General features: G+C 46.9%; 1 protein-coding gene across 2 annotated transcripts in view; it reads right to left on the bottom strand.

Annotated features, from left to right (window-relative positions):
* ZNRF1 (zinc and ring finger 1) overlaps window positions 1-12,143 on the bottom strand; it is a 115,300-nt gene extending 103,157 nt beyond the window's left edge. For both annotated transcript variants that reach the window (XM_038008266.2, XM_038008267.2), the window contains exon 1: window positions 11,081-12,143. In XM_038008266.2, coding sequence (XP_037864194.1) covers window positions 11,081-11,504 — 424 coding nt within the window. In that variant the 5' untranslated portion in view covers window positions 11,505-12,143. The remainder of the gene's footprint in view (window positions 1-11,080) is intronic.
* Between the last annotated feature and the right edge of the window lie 770 nt (window positions 12,144-12,913).

Raw genomic sequence — 12,913 nt, 5'->3', positions numbered from 1 at the left:
AAAAAAAAAGCTTCTCCTAGCCGGGCATGGTGGCTCACGCCTGCAATCCCAGCACTTTGGGAGGCCAAGGCAGGCGGATCACTTGAGGTCAGGAATTTAAGACCAGCCTGGCCAAATGGCGAAACCCCATCTCTACTAAAAATACAAAAATACAAAATTAGCCGGCTGTGGTGGCACATGCCTGTAATTCCAGCTACTTGGGAGGCTGAAGCAAGAGAACTGCTTGAGCCTGGGAGGCAGAGGTTGCAGTGAGTGGAGATCGTGCCACTGCACTCCAGCCTGGTGATAGAGCGAGACTCCTCAAAAAAAAAAAAAAAAAACGTACAGAGGTGACTAATTTCAGAACAACTCTTCATGAAGCATGTATTAATTACTTTTCAGAGGGCTCAAGCTACTACCAACAAGAAAGCTGGAGCACTGCTATGACAAGTCTGATTCATCAAGACCAAGATGAGAGACCATACATACCTAAATACGAGGTGAAATTTCTCCAAAAATTATCCTTCTGAAAGTAAGGCACTACCAAGAGCCAAAGTACTCATAAAATCTCTCAGCATGAAACAATTCATTAAATTCTTTATTTTGAGCAAAATGTACTCAAATATAACACAGATTTATTACTTATTCCCGAGGGGAATACATTACAGTGTTGGCTATCATAAACAAGGCTTTAAAAAGTTTCTTAAAACTACGCTAAAATCAACAATAAAGAAAAAAGCCACCCAGGCTGGGCGCGGTGGCTCACACCCGTAATCCCAGCACTTTGGGAGGCTAAGGCAGGTGGATCACCTGAGGCCAGGAGTTCGAGACCAGCCTAGCCAATATGGTGAAAACCAGTCTTTACTAAAAATACAAAAATTAGCCGCGCATGATGGCAGGCGCCTATAATCCCAGCTACTCTGGAGGCTGAGGCAGGAGAATCACTTGAACCTCGGGGGTGAAGGTTGCAGCGAGCTGAGACTGCACCACTGCACTTCAGCCTGGGCAACAGGGCAAAACTCCGTATCAAAAAAAAAAAAAGAAAGAAAGAAAAAAGCAACCTGATTCAAACGTGCATATACAAATAGGTATTTCTCCAAAAAAGATATACAAATGGCCAATAAACACATGAAAAGATCCTCAACATCACTAATCATTAGAGAAATGCAAATGAAAACTATGGGATACTACCTCACATCCATTAAGATGGCTACTATTAAAAAAAAAAAAAAGAAACAGAAAATAACAAGTATTAGCAAGGATGTGGAGAAACTGGAAGCCTGTGCACTGTTGGTAGCAATATAAAATGGTGCAGCTGCTGTAGAAAACAGTATGGTGGTTCCTCCAAACATTAAAAATAGAATCACCAAATGATGGAGCAATTCCACTTCCGGGTATATCCTCCAAAGGACTGAAACCAGGGTCCTGAAGAGATATTAAGAAATTCACATTTCTAACAATGAATTACAGCTATTTACAACAGCTAAAATGTGGAAGCAACTCAAGTGTCCAGCAACAGATGAACGGAAAGTGAAATGTGGGAGACAGACAATGGAATACGATTCAACCTTTACAAGAAAGGAAATTCTGAAACATGCTACAATGTGGATGAACCTTGAGGACATTATGCTAAGTGAAATAGGACAGCCACAAAAAGACAAACACTGTATGAGTCCACTTACATGCAGTATTTAGAGTATCACTAAACTGTACACTTAAAAACGGTTAAGATAGTAAATTGTTACATATATTTTACGACAGTTTAAAAAAAAAAACTGGGGAGGTGGGGGAGAGGGGAGCCAGCACAGAAGTGTAGATGTTATGAAGCTCAGAGACACAGACTTATAATACCAAGGAGGAAATTTCCTTCTGGGTATTTGTGGCTTGGGATAAATTTTACAGAGACAGATTTAAAAAGTGGTGAATCATGCTTCTAGAAAATAGTGTTCAATGACCAGAAAGAAAAGTGGCTCTAGGGATGACAAAGATACTGAAATCAAAGATGCAGATGAAGAGTTTGAAAATCAGTTTTTCTTTCGATATTCTCACTGAGAGGACAGAGGATCCCTTGTACTAAGACACATGAGGAATTTCTTGGTGGGTTCTTGGCTGGAACCACAAAGAAAAGATCACCTGCCCCAACCCAGAATTAGGGCTGTGGAAAAAAATGAGTGAAGAGAAGAAGTATATACCCTCACAGCAGCCTCATGGACAAACACCTACTTTTATCTGTTTATTCAACAGAGGAGCTGATGAAAAGGTGAAATCTCCCAGAAACTAAAATATACAGACTCTTAAGGACTGAGGAAGCAAAGATTCTTGGAAACAATAAGTTAATCACTCTATAATAAATATATATATTCTCAGCACCTACCATAGGTCCTGGTATCCTAGAGGCTATCAATGGAATAAATGAATGTTTTTGTTCAACAGATCGTCACACACAGAAAAAAAAGTCTTATATTTTTGGGTCAGTCAGAGAAAAGGAAAAACAGGTCTTCCAACCTCTTTAAAGCCTAGATTCATCCTAAGCTCTTGACTTGTCTAGCTGCCTGGCTGGGGATGTAGGAAAGAGGGTAACTCAGGAAGCCCTTCTGTAGCACCAGCAGCCAAAGAAGAAAAGTCAGGAGGAAGACAAGTCCAGAAGGAAAGGGGACACTGACACAATTACCTTCTGTTCAGAGCAAATTCAATTCTCAGACCAAGGTGAATTGGCTTGGGCCTATATGCAGGCAATAATGCTTAGTCCCATGTAAAAGAAAACCATCAAATAGCCAACAATGTTGTTCCTGGTTGAACCTACCCTCTGGGAGCTGTAGAGATTGCTTAGCAAATATCTGACCAGAAATACTGAATATAAACGCCAGGCACAGTGGCTTCACACTTATAATCCCAGTACTTTGGGAAGCTGAGGCAGAAGGCTCACTTGAGGCCAGGAGTTCAAGAGCAGCCTGGGCAACATGGTGAGACCAACTTCTCTACCAAAAAAAAAAGTAAAAAAGTTATCTGGGCATGGTAGCATAGCATCTGTAGTCCCAGTACTCCAGAGGCTAAGCCGTGAGAATTGCTTGAGACCAGGAGTTCCAGGCTGCAGAGCGCGTGATCTTGCTATTGCACTCCAGCCTGGGCAAGAGAAGAAAAACCTTTCTCTAAAGAAAAATAAGAAGAAAAAATAAATAAAAAGAAAGCCAATGAATACATCAAAAAAGGATTCAGAGTTTATTTCTGTGTTTGGGGAGAGAAAAACTAAATGCTTGGTGGAGTGGAGTTTCAGATGCAGAAGTTCTTCTCACTTGCTTTCAGGTTCATTTGTTAAAAACTTAGATTCTCGGGTCTCCAGCTCTAGTGAATTCTGGGAGTGGGGTCCAGTCATCTGCATTGTTAACTACCTCCCTAGAGAATACTGGGCACCATTAAGTTTAAGAACCCTTTCGAATCATTCACAGAAATCAGGAGAGCTCTTGCTGTATCTGCCTCTTTCTTGTTACAGATCCACGAGTGCACTATAAATTCTCATCATGCCTCCCCTAACTTGGAGTTTACAGGGATCCAGAGAACTCTTCCTTCCCCCTTTCTCCCAACAGAGAAAAGCTGTGTGTTCAAGACTAACAGTTCTAGGGAGGTCTCAAGGTAAACAGTCTTATCAGTCTAGAAACTATTTCAGCTGCTGCTTTAGGATTAAATTTGGGGTCTGGCATGGTGGCTCACACCTGTAATCCCAGCACTTTAGGAGGCTGAGGCAGGAGGATCGCTGGAGCCGAGGAGTTTAAGACCAGCCTGGGCAACAAATGGAGACTTCATTTACACAAAATTAAAAATTAGCCAGGTGTAGCGGCATATGCCTGTACTCCCAGCTACTCAGGAGGCTGAGGAAGGAGGAACGCTTCAGCCCTACAGGCTGAGGCTGCAGTGAGCCATGATCGTGCCACTGCACTCCGGCCTGAACTGAGCGAGACCCTGTCTAAAATATATATATATAAAGGACAGAAACCCAACTGCTGGATTCAAGGATAAACCTGTGTTCAAGTGAGAACCTAAGATTCAGAAGTGAAAACTGCTGGGTCTCTAAGAATCCCCTTCTCACACTCAAGACTAAATCCAAGGTAATTACTATGAACCATCTGATTCAGACTAGGCCATGAGAAAGCTTGGAAAAGAAACAGACTGAAATTTATATGTAACCATCATCCTAAAAGACTGAGGTGGCCAGGCGCAATAGCTCATGCTTATAATGCCAGCACTCTGGGAGGCCAAGGCAGGAGGATCACCCGAGGTCAGGAGTTTGAGACCAGCCTGGCCAACATGGTGAAACCCTGTCTCTACTAAAAATACAAAACTTAGTCAGGCATGGTGGTGCATGCCTGTAATCCCAGCTACTTGCGAGGCTGGGGCAGAAGAATCACTTGAACCTGGAAGGCGGATGTTGCAGTGAGCTGAGATTGCGCCACTGCACTCCAGCCTGGGTGACAGAGTGAGACTCTGTCTCAATCAGTCAATCAATCAGTCAATAACTGACTGACTGAGGTTAAGATTTAGGTTTTGAGCTAACTTCAAGATTCTAGAACCACAACCTCAGTGATCCACTGTCATTAAAAACACCCCTACCTGAGGATGAGTAGGAGCAGAATCAATATCCCATTTAAGTTACCACCACTTCCCTATGAAGTTTTTCCAATTTTGAAACTGTCAAAATTGAAGCTTAGTTTTATAATTGGGTATACAGCAGTACCCCTTGTCCAAGGCTTCACTTTACATAGTTTCAGTTACCAGTGGTCAACAGAGGTCTGAAATATTAAGATACCTTCATGCACCGCCCAACATGCATGGGTCAACAACCAACTGCATACATGATGGTGGTCCCGTAAGACTATATATATACTGCACCTTTTCTATGTTTAGACACACAAATACTTACAACTGTATTACAATTGCCAACAGTGTTCAGCACAATTACATGTTGCACAGGTTGGTAGCCTAGGAGCACTAGGAGCAACATATAATCTAGGTATGTAGCAGGCTATACCACCTAGGTCCGTGTAAGTACACCCTAAGATGTTTGCCCAGTGACAAAATCCCTTAATGACCCATTTCTCAGAAAGTATCCCTATCATTAAGCAATGCATGACTGTACTTTGAGACAGGGAGAGAGAAAACACATTCATATAACTTTTATCATAGCATATTGTTATAATTGTTCTATTATTAGTTACTGCTATTGAGTTTTTATTGTGCCTGATTTATAAATAAAACTTTATCAAAAGTATGTATATACAGGAAAAGACACAGTAGATATAGGGTTCAGGTTAGGTACTATCCACAGTTTCAGGCATCCACTGGGGGTATTGGAACGAATCCCCTTTGGATAAGGAGGAACTACTACACTCAAATTTCTGTGCCCAATATGCTTGGGGTGAATACCACATATGTAAAATACAAAGCATGTTCCTTTTCCCGAAAGGAACTAGAGCTTGCTTCCTTTCTTTGGCTAAGAGTGGCCTAACTCAAAGTATTCCTTGTGACATGACATATCGAGGTGCATCCTTGTTTAATATCAAAATGTACATATCCCATAAAACAAATGCTTTAAGAGCTAAGCCACTGTTTCTTACAACACCATTCAAACCTCAGTAAGCAAAAGTTAACTATGACCTTCAAGAAAGTATCTTTGCCTCGGGGTAACTTTTCTATTTTAAGCAAATAAGCCCTCATGGTAATAAAGAGCTAAAAATTCTGCTTTTTAAAAAAAGTTTTCCTTAACAATAGAAGTTTTGCAGGGCAGGAGACCCATCATGCTCTTTGGAGACCACAGAATGCTTTTCCTTCTCCAGAAACCAGGTGAAGGCCCATTACTTCTAGCACACCTATGGCAGGGCACAAAGGCTTTCTGATCCACTCCAAGGGAGCTGGCAACTCTCCCCCATTAGCTAACAATAAAAGAAAACTAAATCACTTGAGAACCCTACAGTGGCAGCAAAATAGAACCCAAGAGATATCCTGCTAGCATGTTCAAAGACTTATTAAAAGGCACCTTGGGCCAGGCATGGTGGCTTATGCCTATAATCCCAATACCTTGGGAGGTTGAGGTGGGAGGATTGCTTAAAGCCCGGAGTTTGAGACCAGCCTAGGCAACACAGTGAGACCTCATCTCTACAAAAGATTGTATAAAAATTAGCCAGGCGTGATGGTGTGCACCTAAGTCGCAACTACTCTGGAAGCTGAGGTGGGAAGATGGCTTGAGCCCAGGAGTTTGAGGCTACAGTGAGCCATGATTACACCATGGCACTCCAGCCTGGGTGACAGAGCAAGACCCTGTCTCAAAAAAAAAAAAAAAATAACAAAAACAAAACACAATCACCTTGTATCAGTCTCAGTTGATGGCTTGATGACAATAAAGAACAGTTTAGACTTTTCTGAATGTGTGTGTATATATACATATATACACACACGCACACACACACACACACACACACGACTAAGAAGTTGAAGTGAAGCCCTCAATGGCCAGCCCTTTTATAGTAGAACCTAGAAAACAGCAACTTCTTTCAACATGGTGAATCCTGCATGTTTTGTATCCCACATTTGGAAATCCATACTCTGAGACAAACAGAGCTACTGAAAGAGAATGACCAGACCTCCAGAATAGCACCGAGGCAGCCATCAGGAGTTACAGCAAAACTTACATTTTAACATGGAATGGAAGGGACTCACTCTGCTTCTAGAAAGCAGCCCTTATCAGTGGCATTATGAGTAAAAGCAGCCCACCAATGCAGGTCAGACTTTAGGACACAGAACCAGATTCCATTTGGGGGCTACAGCTAGCACAGCTGTAAACCTCTCCACCCATCGAATTCTAAGACGATTAGGCCAGGCACAGTGGCTCATGCCTGTAGTCCCAGCACTTCGGGAAGCCAAGCTGGGAGGATCATCTGAGCCCAGGAGTCTGAGACTGCAGTGAGCTACGATCTTGCCACTGCACTCCAGCCTGGGTAACAGAATGTGACCCAGTCTCAAAAGAAAAAAAAAAAAAATCTGAGGTGACTGAAGGCAGACAACTATAAGAGAGCGCCCCCACTGGAACTCCACCACTCTCCATTTAGATGTCCTTTGGCTTTTGTGCACATTATCTCATGAGACCCTCAGCATGACTCTGAGAGGTAAGCAGGACAGGTGTCTTCTCCATTTTACTGATGAATAAATTGTGACTGAGGTTAAATGACTCGCTTGCCCAAGATCACAGGTCATGCAGCTAATCAGCTGTCTAACCAGGAAATGGGCCCAGCACTCTGACTCGCAGGCCAGCACAATCTCCAGGACACCACGCGACTTCCTAATGTTTTCAGATAAGAGGCAGAAGAGGGTACTAGTTAAGAGCCCAGGTTCTGGCACCAGCCAACCTGCATTCCGATCCCATCTCCACCACCTACTAACTGCCTGATCTTGTGTGAGTTCCTTAACCTCCCCCAAACCTGTTTCCTTACCTGTACAATGGGGGTAGGGGAGAACAGTCTTACTTCATAGAGTTATAGTGATGATTAAGTGAGATGATGAACATAAAGCACTCAAATTCAGGTACTCAAAAAAATGTGAGAGGAAGGCACAGTGCAGGACCCACAGCAGAGATCAAGGAACACAGTCCTGCTCTCATGGAGCTTACACTTTAGGCAAACTGTACGCAAAAAAAGTAAAAGATAAAATGTTTACACAGTATGTTAAGAATGATTAAGGTGGAGGGCGCAGTAGCTCATGCCTGTAATCCCAGCACTTTGGGAGGCCGGTTCAGGCAGATCACCTGAGGTCGGTAGTTTGAGACCAGCCTGATAAACATGGAGAAACCCCCATCTCTACTAAAAATGCAAAATTAGCCCCAAGCTTATTGGGCGTGGTGGCGCATGCCAGTAATCCCAACTACTCCGGAGGCTGAGGCAGGAGAATTGCTTGAACCCGGGAGGCGGAGGCTGCGGTGAGCTGAAGTCATGCCACTGCACTCCAGCCTGGGCAACAAGAGTGAAACTTCATCTCAAAAAAAAAAAAAAAAAAAGAATGATTAAGGTAACAAGTGAGTGACTGGAGAGAATAACAGGAGGGGCCAATTTTTAAGAGTGGTCTCTAAACCCTAAGGGATCAGAAAAGAGGATTTCGTGTGAAGAATGGACAGAAAAGCACTCCAGGCATAGGGAATGGGATACGTGGGGGTCACAGCACAGGGAAGCCAGGAACCTAGAGAAGACAAATGTGACTACAGCGCTTCCTCTCCCGGGATTTGTGGAGCAAGGCTGGAGCTCATGAGGATGACCACAACTATCTCAAAAACGACAAAGATGAGGCTCGAGAGAGGGGATATATCTTGCCCAAGGTCACAGCTGCTCAGAGGAGGAGCTGGGACCAGGGCTCTTCCGTATTCTACCTCTAGACTCAGCCTAAGCCCACGCTCTCTGAGATGGCCTCGAATACACTGAACTCCCCCATGTATTTCACTGACAACTGTTTTCTGTAGCCATGAAGAGTTGCAAGAGCACCTTGAAAACACAAGGAAACGCATCATATCAACTTCCAGGCATCTAATCAATTGTGCACCAAAATCTTTACCCTTCTAATCTTACAACACAACAGCAAAACCTGCTTAGACCTTACTCAAAGGCTCCAAAGCAGAAACAAGTTTTGCTTCTTGCAGCAATGAGCAACAGAGGAAACATGTCCTGGAAGATCCCATGGTCTGTTTCAGGTGAGATGGAACCGATGCTGCACACGAAGGTTCATCTCAAATGAACTGCACAGGAAAAGTTATTACTTTATGTAAATAAAAGAATAAATCCCTAAAGCAGTGGTTCTCAACCAGAGTGATACTACGCACACCCCAGAGGGCATTTGGGAGTTCTTGGGGACATTTTGGGGTGACACACTGAACTGCTGGATGCTATCAGCATTTAGTAGGTGGGGCCAGGTATGCTCAATGTCTTGCAGAAGGACATGATGGTCCTACACAGTAAGGAACAGATTACCTACAATATTAATAGCAGCCTCCCATACACGCTTTTGACACCCTTCCCCAAAGGATTAATGTGCTCCAACTTTCCTGTCCCCACAGTTCAGTGGCTCTCCCTACTCTCACCATAACAGGATGAAAAAAAATAAGGTTTCACAGCTTAGGACTGAAATTCTGGAATCCAATTATAAGCTCATAACTTTAGCATGGAACCTGGCAGTAGCAAAATAAATAAATTTTTAGTGAGAGACAGACTTAAGAAATTTCAGCAAAAAAAAAAAAAAAACTCCCTTTCTTCTTCCCTACATATCTTAAGGTTCTTTTGGGTGAGTTGGGAAAATTTAGACATTGTGTAGGGGAAAGATTGCTCCTGCCTTTAGGGTACTTTATGGAGGGTAATATCTCGTGGATCACTATTTCACCTACTGTGAAATAGGGTTGACTTTTGGGGTATCGCTTTCCCCCTTCCTGCACATAGCCTGGGGTTTGTTTTCATTTGGTTCGGTTTTTCAACACACAAAATTCTGTGATTTTGGAGAAACTTCGTATAGTGCTTTTAAGTTCAAAACCAGATGCTCATTACAGTTCTTTTAAACACCTAACCAGTCATCTCAAAAATATGGCTAACTCTCTGAACTAAATTTCATAGGAAAGATTATTAATTTCAAAATCCCTAATTTTGATCAAACGCCTGAAAGAGCCAAAGGCAATCATGTCTTGCATCTCATTCAGGTCAGAGTTCGATGAGGTCAGAAAAGCTCCAATGATATCCGGAGGTCTGTTCAGAGATTAAAATATCATCCTAACAATTCACAAACTACTTCTAAGGGTTACCCTAAATTAGTCACTAACAGTTCGTCCCCCAACTCTATTTCACAGTTTATAGAATTGACAAAAAACCGAACCAAATGAAAACAAACCCCAGGCTATGTGCAGGAAGGGGGAAAGCGATACCCCAAAAGTCAACCCTATTTCACAGTAGGTGAAATAGTGATCCACGAGATATTACCCTCCATAAAGTACCCTAAAGGCAGGAGCAATCTTTCCCCTACACAGTATCTAAATTTTCCCAACTCACCCAAAAGAACCTTAAGATGTAACTTATTCACTCAACTTGCCAATTAGCAAACAGCGGCCCCACACACCTTTTGGCCAATTTTCTAGAAGCCTGACCTAGCAGACAGACCTGTTTTCCTCCTGCCAGGCCTTTTTTGCCCTCCCAGTAGGAGCCTGGGAAATCCCCCTCCAACCTTTTGCTGGCCTGTCACCAGAAGTTCATAAAATGAATTCATCCGATTCTCTGAATCCTCCTTTTCGCCAGTCATGTGCCAACAGTCAGGCAATAATGCCCCACCTTGACAGGCTCCCTGTTACAAAAAGATGCAGATTCACGGGAAGACCAAGCACTTAGCATGGAGCAGAAGAAAAAAGATGGAGGGAGGTGAGAGTCGTGGAGCCAAGTCTGCTGCATACAGTACGGGTGACCAGAGCCCTGGTCCTGCAAAGCCCCCGCGAGACTCGCCGGCTGGGCCCTCCGTACAGCAGCCACACCTGTCTATGCCAGCCGCCTGCCGGCTGCTCCATTTTAAACATTTCAAACAGATCTCCAGCACGGTGGCAAAACTGGGCACCTCTCTCTCCCAGCAAGAGTGAGAGCCCTAATCCAGGCATCACTTGCCCCTAATTTTATTTCATTTTCATACTCTCTGTTTAGGAGACACTGCTTGCTCCAACTGGCTCCATCTCTCCGTTACTGGTGAGGCAGGCACAGTGCTGCAGTGGCAGAATGGAAGCACCCAGGCTGACTTGCTCTCAGCCAGAGAAGACCTCTTCTCTGAGGAGGGAGATGCCAATAAATGGGACTCCAATAGGTAGGCTTCGCTCTGCCCTTCCACAAGTGAACACACGCCGGGAGTCCTAAATCGCCAGGCTCCGCAACCTTGCAGAAAACCTAGTTTCCAGAGGGTAGGTATCCCATTCATCCCTTGGCATCGGGAACCAAAGGGAAGGCAGACAGATCCCGGTCGTGCACTATATTCCCAAACCTTGGCACGCACGCGAAGGCTTGGGGCGCCCCGGCGCGCCCTCCCTCCGAGGCCTCCACCACCGTGGACTCACCACTGTGCGAGCTGAACCACCTGGGTGCGATGTGCAGAGGTAGAGCATCCGCCAGCGAGGCTCGGGAGCCCAGGTACAGCATCCCGTCTCTATGGTGACTGCCGCCTGTCTCCTGGTAACCATTGCCATGGGCATAGGTGGAGTCGGACGCGGACCCTCCGCCGCCGGGCGCCCTCTCAGAGTCGCCGGTGCCCCGGGAGGCGGGGGTGTAGAGGCCAAAGGGCACCCCCCCGGCTGTGCTGGGGTCCATGCCCATGCCTGCCACCGAGCTGACCGAGCGGCTGCGCAGCCCCATGGCCCCGCCGCCCGTCCGGTAGTGCCCGAAATGGGGCGCCCCTCCCGGCGGCGGCACGGCGCTGTCATCGGTGGAGACCCCCGGGAAGGGGCCCCGGGAGCGGGCCGCCGTGCTCTGCTTGCCCCCCATGCTCGCCCGGGCCCCGGTGGGGCGGGAACCTGGAGGCCGAGACCCTCCCCCACTTCTCAGCAGCGGGGGGAGGGCTGGGCGAGCATAAATGGGGAGGGAGTCAAAAAGGAGACCCGAAGGGAGAAAAGAAAAAAAGCAAAAGAAAAAAGGAAAAAACCCGCGGGGCGGAAGAGGCAGGCGGGCGGGCGGGGATCCCAAACTCAGAATTTCAAACGATCCAAGCCAAACGCATGTTTCCCCTCAAGGTCCAAAGAGGCGCAGTCCGGCGCGGGCTCCGCGCGCCACAGGCCGCCCCCGGGCTCCGAAAGCCGGGGGAGCCGCAGGGAAGGAGGGAGGGAGGCGGTGGCGAGCGGCAGGCGGGCGCGGGGAGGCGCCGGAGGAGGCCGCCCGCCCCGCGGGAGGAGGCGGAGGACCGGGGGCGCCAGGCGCGTCCCCCGCCTCAGGACGCCGCGACCATGGACGGCGGCCCGGACCTCTCCAGGCCTCGGGCGGGCCGCGGCGCTGGGCGGCCAGGCGGAGCTCGGGAAGCCGCGGTCGCGTCGCGCTCTCGCTTCAGTCGCCGCCGGCCCCGCCAGCCGCGCCACCCCGCTCGGTCCCGGGCAGCGCTTGCCGGCGCTCCTCGCCGCCGTGGAGACAATGGAGGGCGGCAGAGCGCAGGCGCGGCCCGCGCCCCCTCCCCCTCCCCCCGTCGGGTTAACCCTTTCGCGGCCCCTGCGGCGCCCGGGCAGCTGACGCCCCAGCAGTCCCCACCCACCGCCCGCCCCCGGCCGGCCTGTGACCTGGACGGCTTGAGCCACTGGGCGTTAGCCACAGAAACCAGATGTCTTTGAAAAGCAAACACTTCTTAAGTCCCCGAAAATGGCAAATTATTCAGGGGGAACCACGTATGGGGGAGGGGCAGCAATGGTTCGAGGGGGTGGGAAGGAAACACCGGGAAGAAGGAGATTTACTCCTTACGCCTACCTGGCTCTGAGGGTCACCAGTCGAGCTCCCCTCCTGGCACAAATTTGCCCCCACAGCACCCTCTGGTGGACGTGATGTCCATTCTTTCGGGGGTTCCCCATCCAAGCACCCCCTCAGGTCCCGAATCTCAACATTTGGCGGGGTTTAGCTGTTTGGGGGTAAACAGCGCCATGGGGACACTTGTGAATCCGGAGTGTTGCTGACACTAGGTCAGAACTTCCTATTTTGGGCTTAAGCAAATGAGCCCAAATTCCTTAGCTAAAATGTAATTTTCAGAATCAATAGAGGTGCCATAAAATGTGAATAGATATGGATATGGAAATAGAACAACGTAGCTAGAAGTGATTATAGAAACCTTCTGTCCAAGGTTGGAGCCCTGTTTTGTTTACCATGTTCTGTGTTTCGGCCTACACCACGACCAGGGACACGGTGGGTACTCAATAGGT

This window comes from Chlorocebus sabaeus, chromosome 5 (assembly GCF_047675955.1).
Source record: "Chlorocebus sabaeus isolate Y175 chromosome 5, mChlSab1.0.hap1, whole genome shotgun sequence".
NCBI classification, from domain to species: domain Eukaryota; kingdom Metazoa; phylum Chordata; class Mammalia; order Primates; family Cercopithecidae; genus Chlorocebus; species Chlorocebus sabaeus.
Note: the sequence above shows the minus strand (reverse complement) of the source record. Positions and strands in the feature narration are given on the sequence as shown.